This window comes from Pygocentrus nattereri, chromosome 18, assembly GCF_015220715.1.
Source record: "Pygocentrus nattereri isolate fPygNat1 chromosome 18, fPygNat1.pri, whole genome shotgun sequence".
In the NCBI taxonomy this organism is placed as follows: domain Eukaryota; kingdom Metazoa; phylum Chordata; class Actinopteri; order Characiformes; family Serrasalmidae; genus Pygocentrus; species Pygocentrus nattereri.
The window spans coordinates 14,151,741-14,170,900 of record NC_051228.1 but is presented as its reverse complement, the minus strand read 5'-3'; the positions used below and the strand labels follow the sequence as shown (position 1 = coordinate 14,170,900).

The following is a 19,160-nucleotide window of genomic DNA, read 5'->3' as shown; positions in this document are numbered from 1 at the left end:
AACCGCTGTATGACCTTGGCCACCATGCTATAGCTCAGTGTCAGGGTTTTAGCAATCTTCTTATAGCCTAGGCCATCTTTGTGGAGAGCAACAATTCTATTTCTCACATCTTCAGAGAGTTCTTTGCCATGTTGAATATCCAGTGGCCAGTATGAGAGAATTGTACCCAAAACACCATATTTAACAGCCCTGCTCCCCCATTAACACCTGGAACCTTGTAACTCTAACAAGTCACGAGACAATTTGGACATGTTCACTGTGAGGTGCATTCACTTGTGTTGCCAGCTATTTAGACATAAAAGGCTGTGTGTTCAGTTATTTTCAGAGGACAATAAATCTACACTGCTGTACAAGCTGTACACCGATTACTTTAAAATATATCCAAGTTTCATTTCTATAAATGTTGTCCCATGAAAAGATGTAATAAAATATTTGCAGAAATGTGAGGGGTGTACTCACTTGGGTGCACGCACACACACACACACACACACACACACACACACACACACACACACACACACACACACACACACACAGGAAAGTAACTAAGTAAATGTAATTCATTACTGTACTTAAGTAGTTTTTACGTGTATCTGTACTTTACTTAAGTATTTCCATTTTGGGTGACTTTTTACTTTCACTCCACTACATTTCAGAGTCAAATATCTTACTTTTTACTCCACGACATTTTGAGAAATCTGTCGTTCCTTTTGGTTTGTGTGTGTATAAAAACGTAACATGTCAAAACAAAAGAAGACAAATCAGGGGTCATACCGACCCAGTACAAACACACGGTTCAATGTCGTTGCAGCAGCGTAAATATTTGGGAACACATGCACCTACCTAAACTATGGAATTAACCTAAATTTGTGTAAACAGACCACAATATAGAAATATGTACACATATGCAGTTGTGACTGGCATGTTTCTTTTTTTCTGAGTTGATACAAACACTTTCATTTTATAGTAAATTCGTTTCAGTTAGTTTATCAACAGACACCTACAGATCAATAGAGTAAAAGTTATTTGTGAACCTGAGTTTAAAGCAAGTTTTTATTTAATTTGTAACAAAGTTAAACTTTGCTTGTTTGTAAAAAGTTGTTTCAGAGGGAAACTGTTTGCCTTCAGGTGTTTTGTGTCTCACAATCACATCATTTTAATAGAGAACAGTTTCAGATATCAGAATCACATTCTATTAAAAGACTGGTTTACCAAGAGTGACACTGGAGTATTTTCACCTAAAATGAGTTCATGAAGCAAGTCTTGTTATAAAAATGATAACAGGACAACAGAGTCATAATTAATCTTTTAGTACTTTTACTTTTGATACTTAAGTACATTTGAAAGCAAATACCTTTGTACTTTTACTCAAGTTGGGGAACTAGAGTAATATTTTACCTTGGGTATTTCTACTTTACACACACACACACACACACACACACACACACACACATACATACACATATACATACACACATACATATATATATATATATATATATATATATATATATATATATATATATATATATATACACATACATATACACACACACACACACACACACACACACACACACACACACACACACACACACACACACATATATATATATATATATATATATATATATATATATATATATATATATATATATATATATATACACACACACATACACACACGTATATACATACATACACACTGCTCAAAAAAATAAAGGGAACACAAACAACACAATATAACTCCAAGTACATCAAACTTCTGTGAAATCAAACTGTCCACTTAGGAAGCAACACTAATTGACAATCAATTTCACATGCTGTTGTGCAAATGGAATAGACAACAGGTGGAAATTATTGGCAATTAGCAAGACACACACGTGTGTGTGTGTGTGTGTGTGTGTGTGTGTGTGTGTGTGTGTGTGCTATATATATATATATATATATATATATATATATATATATATATATATATATATATATATATATATAGAGCGCAACGGTAAGAGTAAGTGAAAGATATACACAGCAGCAGAGCATCAACATATAGCAACCCAAGACAGTGAAACAAATCCTGAAATGTGACCTAGGGGTAAGTGACAGCATTAACAACTCAACACTTGACAGCCCTCTGGACAACACACAGAGTGCCTGATACAATGCTGACAAGCTGTTCCACCGCAATGGAGGAGAGGTAGTGCTAGTCCAGAACAGGAACTAGTAATCACTAGAGTGGATTAATACCTCACTGCAAGTAACTTGCAACCGTCAACATGTTCATATGACTGTGATATCACCAGGATATAAAATGTACTGGAAATAACTGCCAATCAAATGCAGGTCTACACCCAAAATCGAAATGCTGTGTCTTGATGTCTGTGCTCCAGAAAGAAAAAAAAAAAAAGCTTTTGAATTGCTCCTGCAGATAGCAAGCCTACAGCCTACATGTTTTTTTAGATTCTGATCCAGACTGGAAGCAATATGAACACACTAGGCCTCTTAAAGTGAGCTCTTGCAAACCACCCCAGTGCCGGACCATATGTTAATACAATTTGCAGTAGTGATGTATGATGAAGTGTCTATCAGAATTAGATACTTTAAACTTTTCATGACTTATCCAGCATGAAAATCAGTCTAAGTACTTCAGTACTGAATAGTCACAGCAAAATATGAACCTAATTTAAACTATAATACACCAATAACCTCAAATTAGTAATGGGTTGCAAAGACCAAACAGAAAAGTCCATGCTATCATCATAAGGTTACTAGGGGTTGCTAGAGGATGGCACTATTCACTGTCACATCTTAACAATGTATGAAGACTCTGATGGTGGCGTGGAAAGGCTAGCAATTAATCTGAGCAAACATGAGCTCTCAATGTCCATAGCATTACTAATGGTGTCTAACCCACCAGCTCTTAAAGCTCAACAGCTTTCTCATGACCAGAATGGCTTTATTAAAGGTCGCAACCTCTTTAACGTCCGTACCCTTTTAAATACGATTTTTATGGAAAATTCCTCCTCTTTTCCAGAAGTGATCATTTTGTTAGATGCAGAAAAAGCATTTGATCGGGTTGCTTCAGAATCTGCACTTCTAGGTTCCTTCTTACCTCTCAGGCTTAAAGATTTTACCATCAACCCCACAGTCCTCTCTACCCTTCGGATTTGGATTCAATTTAGGCACGACTTTATACTTATGTCACCATCATCTTTGGCTATATTGGATAACCATTTATTCCTACCCACCCTGAACGACACTACTTTTATTACCTGGCACAGCAGAGGTATTAAATCCCTTCATGATCTTTATAAAGCCGGTATTTTTGTATCTTTGCTCAGTTATCAGCTGAATTCAACCTGCCCCCTTCCCACTTGTTAAGATACTTGCAAATTAGACACTGCGTCTTCTCTTTTTTTGGATTACATCCACCTACTTGTTGGATATCCCTGGGATGACTTTCTGTCTTTAGATCCCTTTAAAAAATGTTGTATATCCAACATCTGTACGAAGCTTATTCATTTGGACCCATGTTCCATGAACAAAATTAAAAGATCTTGGGAATACGAGCTGGGCATTGTGCTAACAGACCAATGGTGGGATAAGGCTAATCGCCAATGTGTGGGTAAGTGTACCTTGTGCAAGATTACAATTGATTCAATTTCAAGTATTCAAGTATGCACTTTCTTAGACTTGATAGGATATGGTTTACTCTGAGAGGCAATACTGCTGCGTTTTACTTGAAGTGGAACCTCTTCCTTTCTTATTTCAATTCTCTTCAGACCATGCCAGATGAGTGACCCCCCCCCCCCCTTTTTCTTTTAAAATTCATACATATTTTATTATATAATTTAAAAGTATTTATTTAGTTATTTATTTTTTCTCCTCTCTATCCCAATTCTCTAATCATATACTCTCATTCATTTATTGGGTTAATTTGGCTGTTTGCTAGGTAATGTAAAATTTACTTTGGGATTGGGGTTATTAGGTGGGTGCCACTAGGGGTAAGGCGAAAGGAAAACTAAATGGAGGGAGGGTAGAGAGGGAGTGAAAGGGTGGGTGGAAGGTTGGGAAGAGAAAAAGGGGAAAAAGGGGGAGGAGCTAGGAAAAAAGAAAACATAATCCAAATTGGTCCTTTTATTCATTCATTTATTTATTTGTGTTTTTTTTCTTCTCTCTCTTCAGTCATATTTGTGAACAAACACCAGATACTGTTCAGGCCTTTTTTTTCTTCAATGGATTTGTCCTGTTTCTGTTTTCCTGATGTCTTGACTCATTCCCTTAATAAATAAATAAATATAAATAAAAAAAAAGCTTGCTGATGTGGTTGTGAGCTGTGATATTCCTGCAAACGAAATGCTAGCTTCTTTGCTTCTCTTATATGTTCATCATATTTCCTTCCTTTTTAACACTGACTCAACCATTTTCCCCAACATCATTTCTGAGCCATCACTGGTTAAACGCACACTTCTCAGGCATTTTGACAATACTGAAACTGCTACTGCTAATTAGTCTACACTACTAGCTAAAAACTGTCCAGGCTAAATCCAACAACATGATTCACACACTACTTGATACCACAATACAAGATGCAAGTTTATTTTCCACAACTTTCCAGGTTTTCCAGGATTTTTTGTTTCAGCCAAGATTATTTAAAAAGAATAACATTAATAAATAAAATTTGTAAAATACCATCATCACTGATGTTAAAATTTGACTAATATTTCAATACAACACACTATTATTACACATCAAACTGCTCTCAATATATTAATTTACATGCTGACAGAAATGTGTAAATTAATCTTTGATGCATAATTTTCCTGTTTTTTTTTTTTAAATAGGATGAGGGGATTTGTCTATTACTTTACCACACGCCTGTTGCTCTAAAATAGCAAAAATAAATAAATAAATAAAGCTGAATTAGGTGTTTAATAGGGCAAATGATAAACATACAATATACTTGAAAATGTGATGCTCATCATAATGTTCACAGAACTATGATTCATAAACATGTACTTAAACAAGTCTGCCAGAGTTAAGGAAAGCATTATGGAAACTGAAATACAGTTATGATAAGACCCTTCACATTTCTTTTCTCCAATTTTGGTTTTGAATCTGTTACAGAAAGACACTAAAGACTGGCAATACAAAAATAATAGATTCAAACCTTTCCATAAAAAGTCAAAAGAAGCACAGTACATTTATTGGTTTCCACTGGTCACATGCAAATTTCACACATTTGTCATTCAAATTGAAGCGCACGAAATAGCGGTGATGTAGCCAAGTTTGGTTTCCTGCTTCACATGTCTCTGTGCATAGATGACTCAACATCTGCAGTAGTATCAAACTTATTTTCTGTTGCAATTAGTAAGGTTTTTTTACTTTAGAAATAGTGCAGTGTGTGCACTAATATGCTCTACTTTTAACACAATACTTTGCATGCTAGTATGTAGTTTGGGACAGGGCATATCATACTGAGATGAATCTTCATCCAGTCAGCCACTGTGTTTCCTTCTCTGAGGCTCCAGCATGGAGGACATGCTCCCATGCCAGCTAAGGTCAGCTTTACAAACAGCACAACTACAATCTTTTTTCTGAGTTGAGCGCAAAATGCTCCCACACTGACATCACGCTTTTGCTAACTTTCCAGTAAGCAGTAATGTCAAGAATGACATCAACTAATTGACTACTTAATTAGTTGCCAACTAATTTGGTCATCGATTTTAGGCAACTGAGTCGAATAACCGTTGTACCCCTACTGCTAACACTGTGCACTGAATCTAAAGTAGGCTGTGATGTACACAGTAGGGCAATATAGTCTCTCTACAGTCTCTAACAAATAACCTTATCTTACAAAACAAATCACCGTTTTATCATTTACACTTTGTTAATCAATTCAGTCAAACAAAGTGACTTTTTTGTCTCTTTAGCTGGACCTACGTGCCTCCACCTATATTGTGATCGAGTTTGTGTGTATTTAAAAAGGGCTAAAATCACAGTGTATCCCTGGTGGGTATATGCCAAGGCAGAATGTTTAAAGTGACTTTGCGTCTGACAGTCACAGAGTCTAATACTTCTCTGTGCAAGCAGAGTCTCCTTCACTGCGTTTGTTCATTAGCACAGCATCTACACTTGGCTTATGCCACACAGTATTATCAGGTATTAGAATTTTGGTAACAGTAAATGTTATTTAGGATTGAGGATACAATGGTAACAATATATTAATAGTTAGGCTGAAGCCCAGCTGCACAAGATAAGTTTTTTTTTAACGTTATTTATTTTCCAGTTAGTTTTAGTTAGACAGCTAACTATGTAGCTAGTTATTTTATTATTACTTGTTTTTAATAATGGAAAACTGCATCAGAAACATGCAGGGTGAGTTATGTTCAGTTATAGTCCAGCTACAGAGAGCAGCGTGGATCCTCTACATAAAAAAATTGCTGAATTTAACAAATTGGGGGGAAAAAGTGCACAGTTCAAACTTCACAGCACACTTAAAAAAAATGGCAATATGTTCAATTCAGCAAATAAAAAGTTGTGTACCAAGTTTGTTCCCTGTAATGGAAATGTTCATTTTAGACTTCTTAATAATGTTTCTACCACAAGCCTAAAAAAATAGAATAAATAATATTGTAATATTGTTATGCAGTTTCTGATCTGCATTTTGAGACTCTTTTAGCAGGCAAATTTGAGCAAGACTTAAAAGGCATCACAGACAATTGCTCAGACATTCATTTTCAATGAGAGGCCAGCAGACAAAGCAGTGAGGGAAGTGAGCTTGAGCTCAAGAAATCACTGCTGTGTACCCAAGACAAACACGCATCCTAAAAACTTAAGCTTTTGTGGCCATAACACAGGGTCTGCCTTGAGAGCTTCCCCAATTGATGCATCTTGTCTGAGTAATTAGCCTATTAAACATGGATGGCCGTATTCTTGCAGCAGTGGTTATCAACAAATGTAATCAGTTTGCGTATCCATTAAAAGGTTAGGCACCAGAGGAAATTCATGTCACTCATTGCAGTGCTTTGTGGATGAATTATGTTCGCACAGGACAGCTAGCGTCCAAATTGAGTTAGCTAAAGCATAGCACGCACACTGAAGTCACCTGTTTTTCAAATATATAAATATATATATATATATATATATATATATATATATATATATATATATATATATATATATATATACACACACATACATACACACACACACATTTAGTTCAAATGGCAATTATTACTCATACTTCATTCGATTTTAATATCTGTATTTACACACTGGACAGACTAGCTGTGCTTAGGACTGTTGTCACTGTAACTATGGTTACCATGTGAGAGAACTGAGTGCCTTGTCAGATGCTGTCTGAAATCTTTGCCCAAGAAACCATTCTTCTCTGCAGTAAAGCTGGTTAGCTCTCATTTACTAAATGAAATGTCAACAACTTAAGAAACAACAAAAGTCAACTGGAATACTGACACTTTTCAGACTACTTAAATAGCTGTTGACTCCAAGCTGAAACAAAACACAGCTTAAAAGTGATATCTTAGATATCCTATATGTGAACCAGAGCATTACCCACATCACTGACAAGAATATGCAAGAACGGAAGAATTTCACTGCAGCCTAGTCTCACCAGGGAATTCAGACCTAGAAGTAAGTAAAGTTAATCAAAGCCTGCAGGGCTGGTGTGTTCCCATGGTACATTTAGTGTTATCGCTTTCCTCAAGGAGAGCGTTTTTTTTAATAAATTCATATAATAGGCAGCCTTTCTGATATGTACTCAAGAGTTATTTAGGTTTAAACAATCACCATTCCACTATACATGGTTATAAGTACTGGAAGATTCCACAAATTATTTGACAAGGATTTTGACAGCTTAGGTGACTAATGGAGAAATACAAACAAGGAAGCTGTCTGTACTCAGAAAGAACAAAGACATGTCTGACCATAAGTCTTTTTAGGTGATGGACACATTTACAGATTCCTTCAGAAATAGTGCACTTTGATGAGTCAGCTTGACTTAATGCAAGTTTGCTAGCAAAGAATACATAGGTTCAATCTTAGACGCTTCCAGGGCACTGTTTGCCACCCTCCTTACTATGACAACTCAATAAGAAATTTAAATAAAGCTAGAATCAGACATGCTAGGTTTGAGAAAACATTAAAATATGCAGTGCAGTGGCCCATCAGAATAGCAAAAGAGCATTCCCCTGGTTACAGTTACTTATCATTACAGTTACTTAACTTGCTCCAACAGCTGTTTTGTACTGTGCTGAAAGTTAGTAAACAGAAAGAGAGAAATTGCTGATGATTGACACAACGGAATGCAAACCCTGTTGTGCTTTGTGGGGTGTCAATGGTCAAAGCAAAAAACGAAGACCTGAAGAGGGTTGGTATCCTAAAAACCTGTCCATCAGGCTACTGAGCATGTTAATAAAGCACAGATTCAGCATATATTACTACTTATGATTTAGACAAGGCTACAGTCAGCTTCTTATTCATCAGCTCGAATTTTAAACACCTCAAACAGTGCCAAGTATCTTAGCGGCCTGAGGCACCAAAACCTATCTGCTGCACTATTTAACATTGAACGGTAAAATTTGAATACAAAGCTGGCGAATAAAAAACTGACTTCTGCTTTGTGTGATTTAGGCTATGAAAAACATCCTCCTCTATATACCTCTATTTACCACAGTCAACACTGTTTTAACTTTTCAGAGGTGGTGTCAGCTCTGTGACCTGAAGAGACTCATGAGTGATGTTGAATTGGCTTTTTTTATTACTGGACAGGTAGGTAATGTTGGTTGTTTGCTAGCTACCTACAAAAATAGGCATCCAGATTATTGCTAATGTGGTACTTAATTTTACCTTGTAAGGTAATGCAATATCTCTGGTAACTGTGACATTGTTCTAGCTGCTCAGACTAGCCACTATTCTCAGAAAACTTTCAGTACCACCGTCTGTCTCCTTTTGTAAAAATAACCTATATAAAATGTGTATCTAACACACATGGTCAATGGTGCCTAAACAGATATCTGACTGAGTGGAGGTTTGGACAGCTAATGGACACAAGCTACCCAGTTGCCGTATGAGTATTAATGTCAGTTAGCTATTGGTCATCTCTGATAATATGTACACAACCACAGCACAAACCACACTTTTAAGTGTTCTACCACTTATTTCATGCAGTTATATATTTCCACCAGAAAGTTTGCCAATTCCCAAATTTGCCAAGGTTACAAAGTGCAGCTTCTAGCTGAAAGCTGACAACTAGTTCGACATTCAAGATGAAGAAAAAAAAAAGAAAGAAGAAATTACCCTTTATTAATTCCACAACAGGGAAATTCACTTCTGCATATAACCCACCTGTGCTGTGAAACACATACACACTAGTGAACAAACACAAACACACACACACACTAGGAGGCAGTGAGCACACTTGCCTGGAGCGGTAGGCAGCCCTATCCAGTGTGCCTGGAGAGCAGTTGGGGAATAGGTGCCTTGCTCAATAGCACTTCAGTCACGTCCTGCACAGCTCAGGGGATCAATACAGCGACCTTCCAGTCACAAACCTATTTCCCTAATCTCCAGGCCACAACAGCCCCAAGATGAGTTATAACTTACACATTAATACAAAACTCATTTACACTTACCAATCCGCTGATTGAAGATTTTGTCAAAAGTGAGCTCATCTCTCTCTTCCAAGTACTTCTGCATTACACTCCGAATACTGGCAAAAGGAAAACAGAAGAGGGTCATTGTTAAAAACAAGCTAGTCACAAGATAAAACTTTACACAGTCCAAATAAAATCAGATTCTTGGGCAGCAAACTCTTGGCACAGAAACAGACAATTAAAAGTGAATCGTCAGGAACCAACACCTGGGTCACACCATAATTTATTTTCATCTCAGCACCTGCCCTGTTACAAGCCTTTCCACAACCACTTGTTCTTTCCTCTCCATCTTGTCCAAAACTCCTCCCAGTGGAAGGCACCACCGATGTGGCCTGAGAGGGTGTTAATGAGCACCACGTTTGGGAGAATGAATCAATTAGCACCCCCTCCAAGGGTTCATTATCACCCAGCCACGGCTCCACTGAGAATAAGAATGCAGGTCAAGGGAAAGGTATCCCTGACACATCTGTACATCTGGTTGCATGACCAAAGTGGGCAACAGACACTAAAACAGCAGTTCTAAAAAGAGGATTTAAATTTAATTTATGGAACGAAAAAAATAAATGTAATATTTATTAAATATAATTTGGAATATAATTAAATTATGTGGTGGGAAACTGCATTACAATTATATTTTGCAGTTAAGTTTGCACTGAACATAACTCAAAAAAAAAAATTTTGCAGATTAAAGCCTCCCGTCCTTTGGACACATTTTCTATGAAACAAAAGAACAGGAATCACAAACTTAAGACGTGTGGACTTAATAGATAGCTTTAATTAGCAAATGAAACCATGAGCAGATCTCACTCAACTCACCGTTTCCTGTTAAGGCAGGGTTAGCCTCATTGAAAGCAGTCTGTATATCATGAATATCTCTGGTCAGGTATGGAGGCTTTGGAGTGCAAATGTTAAAAATAAAAAAAGATTTATATCTAAAGCTGAACGGTAAATTAATTTACAGTAAAATCAATCTCTAAGAGCGAGATTTAAAAATCATAAGAGCTGAGAAATTCTACCCAGCCCAATGCTTGACTGCCTGTAAAGGAGTTTGACCAATCAGATCACTACATAACAACCACAACTATCAAGTCTGGCACCCACAAGTTGTCTGCATTCATACATCGTCAGAAAAAGTTATTTTTATACACATGTTCATACATACACACAAAAACACACAAGTGTGCACCAGATACATAGTTGATGTAGAAATGTGTCTCTGAATAGGACCATTAGCTATCAGCCAAGCTTTTTTCATATTTCACTAAGGGCAGAACTTGTTACACAGTATACAGAATATATAGAGTCTGTTAACATGAGAAATGAAAATGAGTAAGGATGTTTCTAGCACTAGTTATTGCTTAAAATGTAATAAAACCTGGCTGTCATTTCACTTACAGGATCATCAATAATGTTTGCAAATAATCCAGAGACTTTTGTTTCTTTTTTTTTTTTACCCAATTTTTTCTACTACTTAGGACTCCCCAAATCGCATGATGCCACCAACGCTAGGAGGATGGGGATAGCACAGGCTTCCTCCGGGACCTGTGAAACCAACCACCGCTTCTTTTTCGAACTGCCGCTCACGCAATGTCACGGGACAGCCGAATGTGCTTGGAAGAAAGCGCCAACCGCCAGAACTGGTACGTTAGCTAACAGAATCCTGAGCTGACTAGCATCTCGCTGAGTGATGGGAGGAGAAGGGCGACCAACCTACCCACCTGGAGAGAGCGAGGCCAAATGTGCTTTCTTGGACTCCCGGCTACGGATGGCTGTAGCATCACCAGGGATCGAACTCACGATCTCCTGATGATAAGGCCAACGCTTAGACCGTTGTGCCATTACTTTTGTTTCTAAAGTCAAGATATTTTTTCCATACAGTTATACCGTTAAAAATAGCTGTGTGTCTGATGCAGTGTGAATCCCCAATACAGTAATCAGTCAGACAAAGATAACTTGATAGTGTCCATCTGCAACAAGCGCAAGCATAGAACGTTTCGTTTGGTTCTTGAATTAAGTGATGGAATTCCCCATGCTTATTAGAATAGGCAAACAGCATTTGGCGAACACGGACAAAACCGTGAAATTTTTCAGCACAGATACTAGTATGTGTGCCAACCATTTTTCCATGCATAGTACAGATTAAGTGTTTAATCTACATATTTATAGGCAAGACCAGCTCACTACTCCAGTTTTTTTTTAAATTTACATTTCAGTGACAATGGTTTTCATTAGAGGCTGTTATAATTGAACAATAAATTAATTAGGAACATTTTAACTGTACAATTATATGATTTTTTTTTAATTAAAGAGCTCTGTTTTTACAGCCAGGTTTACAAGAGTAGCCTAGTTTGATAAGAACAGACTCCATTAGAAAATAATTTAATGACTGCCAGCATCATTTGGATCCTGCATCATACCTGTAGAAAGACACTTCTGTCAAGCAGGGAGAGATTGGCTGAGCGTGAGGTGGGAGATATTCTTGCCACGTGCAGAGGACACGTATTGTACGCCTTTTCTACTAAGCAAGTGCCTTCCCACATTTACATCTCTTCTCTCCCCAAATTCCTATTAGAATCCTACGATTCTAAAACACTCCAGTCCCTTTCATTCATTTCACTCTCAAACAATATTGGCAGCACCTCTTAGCCCCAAAAACACTTCCAGTCATGCTGTCAAAATCTCACCTCTCCGCCAGCAGGCTAAGCCTCCACCTGATGAGAATGTAGCAGCGCTGCGCTAGCTCTACAACTCTGCATTCACTCAGCTCTGCCCACAGATGACAAAATGCCTTTTATAACCCAACCCCTTTTCAACAGCCTGACTTTTTTTTTTTTAATTCTCCCCAATTCAAATCACTTCCAATGTCCCTGTTTATGTACTTTTTTGGAATGCCAAAGATAATTGCTTACAAGCACACCTGATTACACACCAACACTACTGAAACAAGCAACATTGATCTATTATTAATCACATTTATGCTTAAATGTGGCACATCTTGTCAGTTCTTGGCATCAGAAACATGCTAATTATAATTATCTTCAATCATTTCAATACTCATAAGACAAAACTAATGTTAAAACTGTCACTTTCAGTCTTTTTTATTAGTAATTACTAATATGGACGGTGAGGTCAAAAGCTAATGCTTTTACCCAGTCTGCATTATACTGCCTGCTAATCTCTATGGTAATCCCCAAGAACAGAGAGCCAGAGCGTCACTAGAGCAGCCTAATGACAACAGATACATTTTTTTGAGCTGCAATAACCCACAACAAAATAATATGCCATATCAGTCTCACCATAGTGCTAAGGATAATACACCAACCAAATAATGCTCAGTGTGCTGCGTTATTTTTAATGCAACAGCTTTTGCTGAAATTGTTCTCAAACAGAACTGTCTGTAATGACTGCACTTCATGCAGCATGGACTGAGTGTTTTTTTAGTGTGATTATATAAATTATAGGCTTTGTCTGTATATGATCTATTCAAATGTATGGTGTGAGTTAAAGAACAATATTTCTAAAACTGCACAATATGTGTGATGCATACCTATGAAACAAAGAGCTTTTCTAACATGGAAAAAAACCTGCTTTTATCCACTGCAACGCTACTCGATCCAAGGTAACCAACATAGCATGGCTAGCTAATGTACTTTTTTTTTTTTTTAAATCACCCTGATTTTAATGATTAAACTGTTACAGTAGTACCTTGCACTCTAATACAACTGTTTATACTTGGTACCAAAGAGTACTGATCATATATAATATAAAATAATACATATATATAAAATATACACATACACAATAAAATATATTTTATATATAACACACACATACACACACTAACCTTTGAGAGCAGATATTCCACTGCGCTCTGATGGAGCAGATGGAAAAGTGCCCAATATTTGTGGAAAACTTAACTGTTCATAGAGAAGTTTAAGTGATTTTGTGTAAACATTTCATTTCAACAGTAACCCTTCATCCAGCTCCCCTGCATCTTTGCATAGAACTACCGCCTGAACCTGTTTGCAAACATCCACAAGCATTCACAGAAAACAGTTTACAAATTTTCTTGCGTTTCCTGAATTTGAAAGCACTGGCATTCAATGTTGTTTCGCCGTTCTAACCCCATCAATGGTTCAAGAGAGCATTTCGAAATAGAAAATGTTACAGCTCAGCTACTAACATGAAGATGGCTTTCAGCATTCAAATTAGCTAACTAGCTAGCACAGCTAACTTACCTCGAATGTTCAAGTGAGCTGTCGTATTTCATTCTCAGATGGAGGATGTGATATATATATATATATATATATATATATATATATATATATTTATTTATTTACACACACACACACACACACACAGTAAGCTGAGGTTTAATCCTTGCCCAAGCAAACACCCTACACTATACCAATAAGAGTCCTTGGGCAAGACTCCTAACACTACCTTTGCTACCTGTGTAAAAATGATCAGTTATGAATGTTTTTCCATCTCCTGTAAAGGTTTCCTTTCAGAAATACAAGGTTTTGTGCATGTGTACACACACACACACACACACACACACACACACACACACACACTAAGCTCTGTGCTGTGAAAATCACAAATGGACCCTTAAGAAGAAATCAATGTCTCAGCTGATTACAAACCACTACGGATGTACCTGACATTTCAAGCTTTAAAGAGTACTAATAAATACTAACACTAAAGCAGGACTCCAAAATACAATAAAAAGCTTTGTCTGTACATGATGATCTATTCAAATGTATGGTGCGAATTAACAAAGAACGATGACATGATATTCTTAAATGGCATCCACATTATTTTGTTATTATGATCAGCCATGAAGTATAGTGACATTTATTTAATTTTTTGTGTTCTTTGCGAATGTTACTTTTTCAGTAACATGGATGTAAAAAATAATAAGGACAGTCTTGTTTATTCAGACATGGCTCAAAAGTTTGAAATTATATCATTGCTCCTGCTAAAAGGTACACTGCTCATCTCTACCAGGCTCTGGGCTCACCGCACAGTTCTAGCAATTTTAATAAGCTGTTACATGCTGTGCTGTTTAGAAATGTTTCCAAGCCCTGTCTAAGATGTATCCAGATGTCCAAAGACATGCAGATAAATAAGTGCAACATAATTAGCATTAATGTTCTTTTTTATGCCTTTTAAGCTAGTTCATGCTCTTGGCGAAAGCAACTTACAATAGCAAACAGCACGGGTAATTTTCATGAAGCAAGATGAAGTGAAATGCTTGGCTAGGGCAGACACAAAGCAATAGGTTGCTCATGAACTAGGAAACAAAAATGTTAAATATTAACTGTGCACTGTATTCTCTAGGGACGGATTAATACCAACACTAGTACTGGATACCGGCCTGATACCATACTCATTTACTTGTACTCATAAAAATGCACCAATTCAAGGGGTGCAAAGATTATTCGACTTAGTTGACTCAAATCGACATCCAAATTAGTCGACAACTAATTTAGTAGTCGATTAGTTGATGACAATATTATGCATCTTTCTCACGCTCACTAGGAATGTTTTGATATTACTGCCGCTTACAGGAGAGTTAATAACAGCGCGGTGGCAATTCAAACAGTGTTTGAGCTAAACTCAGAAAAAAGGTCATAGATGTGCTATTGGTAAAGCTGACCATAGCTGGCTATGAGAGTGCATCCTCCATATTTGTACGTGTGAAGAGGAAACTTGTCGGCTCACTGGGTGAAGTAGATTTGCGATAAGATATGCCGCATCCCACAACGCATAATAGCACACTACTATAAAAAAAAAAAAAAAGCGCATATACCATTACCACTCGATAGTTGTGCTAGTGAGCTGGTTAGCTAATGATATGCTATGATATGCTGTTGTAACAACTTTTTCAAAATTCATTTCGGCCATCAATAGATCGTTTTACTATTAAATTAGTTGTTTATATTGTTTAGAGCTGCAACAATCATCCGATATCACCTGACAGCATGTGATGTAAGTCGAGTGAACACTGGTGCGCTAATGAACAAACAACTCAACCTGGAAGTGAACAAGGATCTGCTCACACAGCAATGGGAAACATGCACTGTAATGCTAGCTTTACTGCACTGATTCCCCTTAATCTGTTTTACGTGAATGAAATTAAATATGAATGTTGATGAGCTTTGGAACTTCAACTCACCTCAAAATAACCGGATGCTAGCATAGAGCACCTAAGTTAACTAACTTCCTCTGATCCTCGTCTATGGCCAGTATTCTCAGAAAAAGGTAATAAGAATATTAAATAAAATGTACACACTCTTTTATTCATTTTTATTCTTAAAACACTGCTCTAGTTACAGCCTCATGTTAGACACAGTGAGGCATATACACTTTTTCAACAATGCTTTTAAAAAAAAAAAATCACTGATATCAGATGGGTACTTACTAGCAGACAATACACAGAATTCAGGTATCGGAATCGACAACGGAGGAGAAAAACTGGGAGTGGTGCATCTCTGTGCAAGTATATAAATCATAGGCTTTGTCTGTGCTAGATTTCTAAAATCATACAGTGTATGCCTGGCTTCAGAGAATACATTTAACTACAGTTCAACCAGCCAAAAAGACTCCAGCAAGATGTAAAACTCCATAACTGAGCTCTTGGATTAGCCTCAGATGTGATTTCTTGCTGTCACGGAACTACAGAGACTACTGTTGAAAGAGACAGACAAAGATAAAAACTACAAAACATACATTACTTACAGCTGCATAGAAGTGCTTTTCATGAAAATAAAAGCACAGCTAGCTAATGCATGTCATTTAAATTCAGATTGACTGTTAAGGTATACTGCACTTGGTTACACTAACAACTACTTTAAAAAAGCTAGCGATTCTTCAGAAATCTTTGATTGGCTGAATCAGATGCACTGGTGTTCGGTAAGGGATTGGCAGACTGGTCGATGCTGGTTAGAACTATGGTTGTATGATTAATCGTATTTTTATCATCATGACTTGACTTTCCACGATAAACACATCATTAGAGAGACGAGCAAATTACCTCGTAGAACACAACCAGAGAGATGTCATTATATTGGCACAAACCTTCAGAAGCCTAATGAACGCTACTCTGCACTCACAGGGGAGAGGACCAACTTAAGCTTTTAGCTAAAAAGCCATTTACAAAACACACACGTGCACAGCTCAAATACTACTCCACCCTGAACTATTATCCTGTAAAAATGCTAAGACTGTTCTCACACCAATATTGTGCTTTAAGTGTGCAAGACCGTAATGGCCACTGTCACAACACATACTTAATGTGTAAGTAACAAAAAAATGTATTCCTTCTTGTGTGCTTAAAGAAAAAAATAAATACAAATTTATTCGTTTTTGTAGCCTTTACAGAAATAGTTGTTGAGGTAATGCTGACTGTTTCTCAGCCTTTCAGTGCACAAAAGATATGCTTGGAGTTTTGATGTAAGTAGCTGTTATTATTTAACTACTTTTGTATTTTACACAATAGTGAGTGGTGCTTTTGTAATTTTGCATCTTGCCATTTGCTTAAAGGACACAGTTCTGTTTACATATGCAAAAAAGGTCGCGTCACATCTAGTCACTGAAACATTATAGTAATTTGTTGCATCTCATATAATCACTGTGATATATGATGGCTTTATTGAACATCACATTTTTTTGACAATACCATACAGTTCTGCTTAGAACTAAACTCTGCAGGAAAGCAGATCTCCAGCAGGAGGGCCGTAATTACAGAATAAAAACAATGTTAGCTTAGTAAGTTGAGCAAGCCCCTGACAAAAAACAAGTATGTTTTTGTCCTCCAGTTTAAGCTTCTCTGTGGCGTTGCCATATTACTGTTCTGCTGAAATTGATTACTGAAGAAAAGTGCTGCGAATCTCAACCAAGAGGCTGCTAACTGTAGGTTAATAGCAGCATCTCAGGCAATATTTGTAGCACCTTTCCCCTATGTGTGTTTAAAATTCACTCACATTTTTTTGGAAACTGGCTCTTGTGCCACTTCATCACCCCAGTAATACTGTCAGTCATGATGGCTAGGGTATACTGCCCAAAATTTCACAAACAAATGCAATAAAGGATGATACAACTGAAGTCTTCGTCTCTGCTCTACCGAATCACTGACCATAAACAATTCATTTTAAAAAAATAAATGTAACGATAACTTGAATCAAAATTCATAATGCATTTTCCTTATGTACCATGACATTTACACCCAAAACACAGCATCAGGGAGGGTCTCTGAACTAGCATTGAGTTTTCATGCAATGATAAATGGAGGGTGATGGGAGGGGGATATAAAACATTGTACAAAGTAAATAAAGGCCAATTTCGATCTCAAATTGACTTTCAAATCTAAAATGATCTAACAGTAGTAGCTGTACACAGTGGGGGTGTGGCAATTCACTGACTTTACTGACTTATCCTTTGCTAAGTATTGTAATGCAATGTGCCAATAAGCAAACTTGTACTCGACCACTTGAATTTGTACTCGGACCACTCTGCAATTAACAAAATCAAGTTTTACTAAAGCTTACACTAGTACAAACTAGCAACTGCATGTGAATTTTTTTTTTTAATTTTTCTTTTTTTTTTTTTTACATTTCCTGCTGTTTTGTGTGAAGAGATGTTCATCCGAGGTCAAGTGAAATCTCGAGTCTCTGGCGTGCGAGTTCAAGTCAGGTCTTGATTCACTGGGGTGCAAATGTAAGTTGAGATTTTAGTAGAGAATTTTAGGTGGTCTTGTTAGCAGTAGGTACTATATTTTACAAAAATAAACCCATCTGGTTTGACATGACTTCAAATAAGCCCTTCTGTCTGCAGGAAGGAATAAAGGGCAACATGCAGTAAAAACACTGTTTAACAGGAAAGAGGCAATACAACTTGAAATGGTGAGTTAGTGTATTATTTCCTTAGCACATAAGCTAGTTAGCTAGTGCAATCACTAATCCAACTGAAACTTTGTTTTAAAGGAATGTCATCTCTAATTTTACTAGAATAGCTAGGACACTAGCTAATGTTAGCATACTTGCTATGCACACCATGTTTTTCTGCATGTGGCGCTGAATTCTGTTCATCAGACTGAAGGTTTTCTATAATGAAAAGCTACTAAACGTTATTTGAAGCCATTTCAAACCTGATGCCAATGCAAGCTGCAAAACAGCACTACAGTAATGACCGTAGCAAAAATGACAGGCAAAGTCACACATGTAGGGTTAGAAATAACAGGTTTTATTGGTTTGCTGCATTAATGATCACAGTCCTAATGGAATTAGTTTTTGCAGATTTGTAACAGTAGTTTTACAAATTTCCTAAGCCATAAATCGTGTCCGAGTGAAGTCATGAGTCAGTCAACACGCCCACCGCCGTTTGTGTAGCATGCTACGTTAAACTTAAATAAAGACAGACGGTGTGGATGTTCTAGCTCTATAGGGTGTGAGGTATACAAGATGCTTGCTTTAAATTAAAATT

General features: G+C 37.0%; 1 protein-coding gene across 1 annotated transcript in view; it reads right to left on the bottom strand.

The window, feature by feature from the left end:
* grk3 (G protein-coupled receptor kinase 3) overlaps positions 1–19,160 on the bottom strand; it is a 57,470-nt gene that overhangs the window by 34,619 nt on the left and 3,691 nt on the right. Inside the window, exon 2 of the mRNA XM_017693761.2 lies at positions 9,654–9,730. Within this exon, the coding sequence (XP_017549250.1) occupies positions 9,654–9,730 (77 nt within the window). The remainder of the gene's footprint in view (positions 1–9,653; positions 9,731–19,160) is intronic.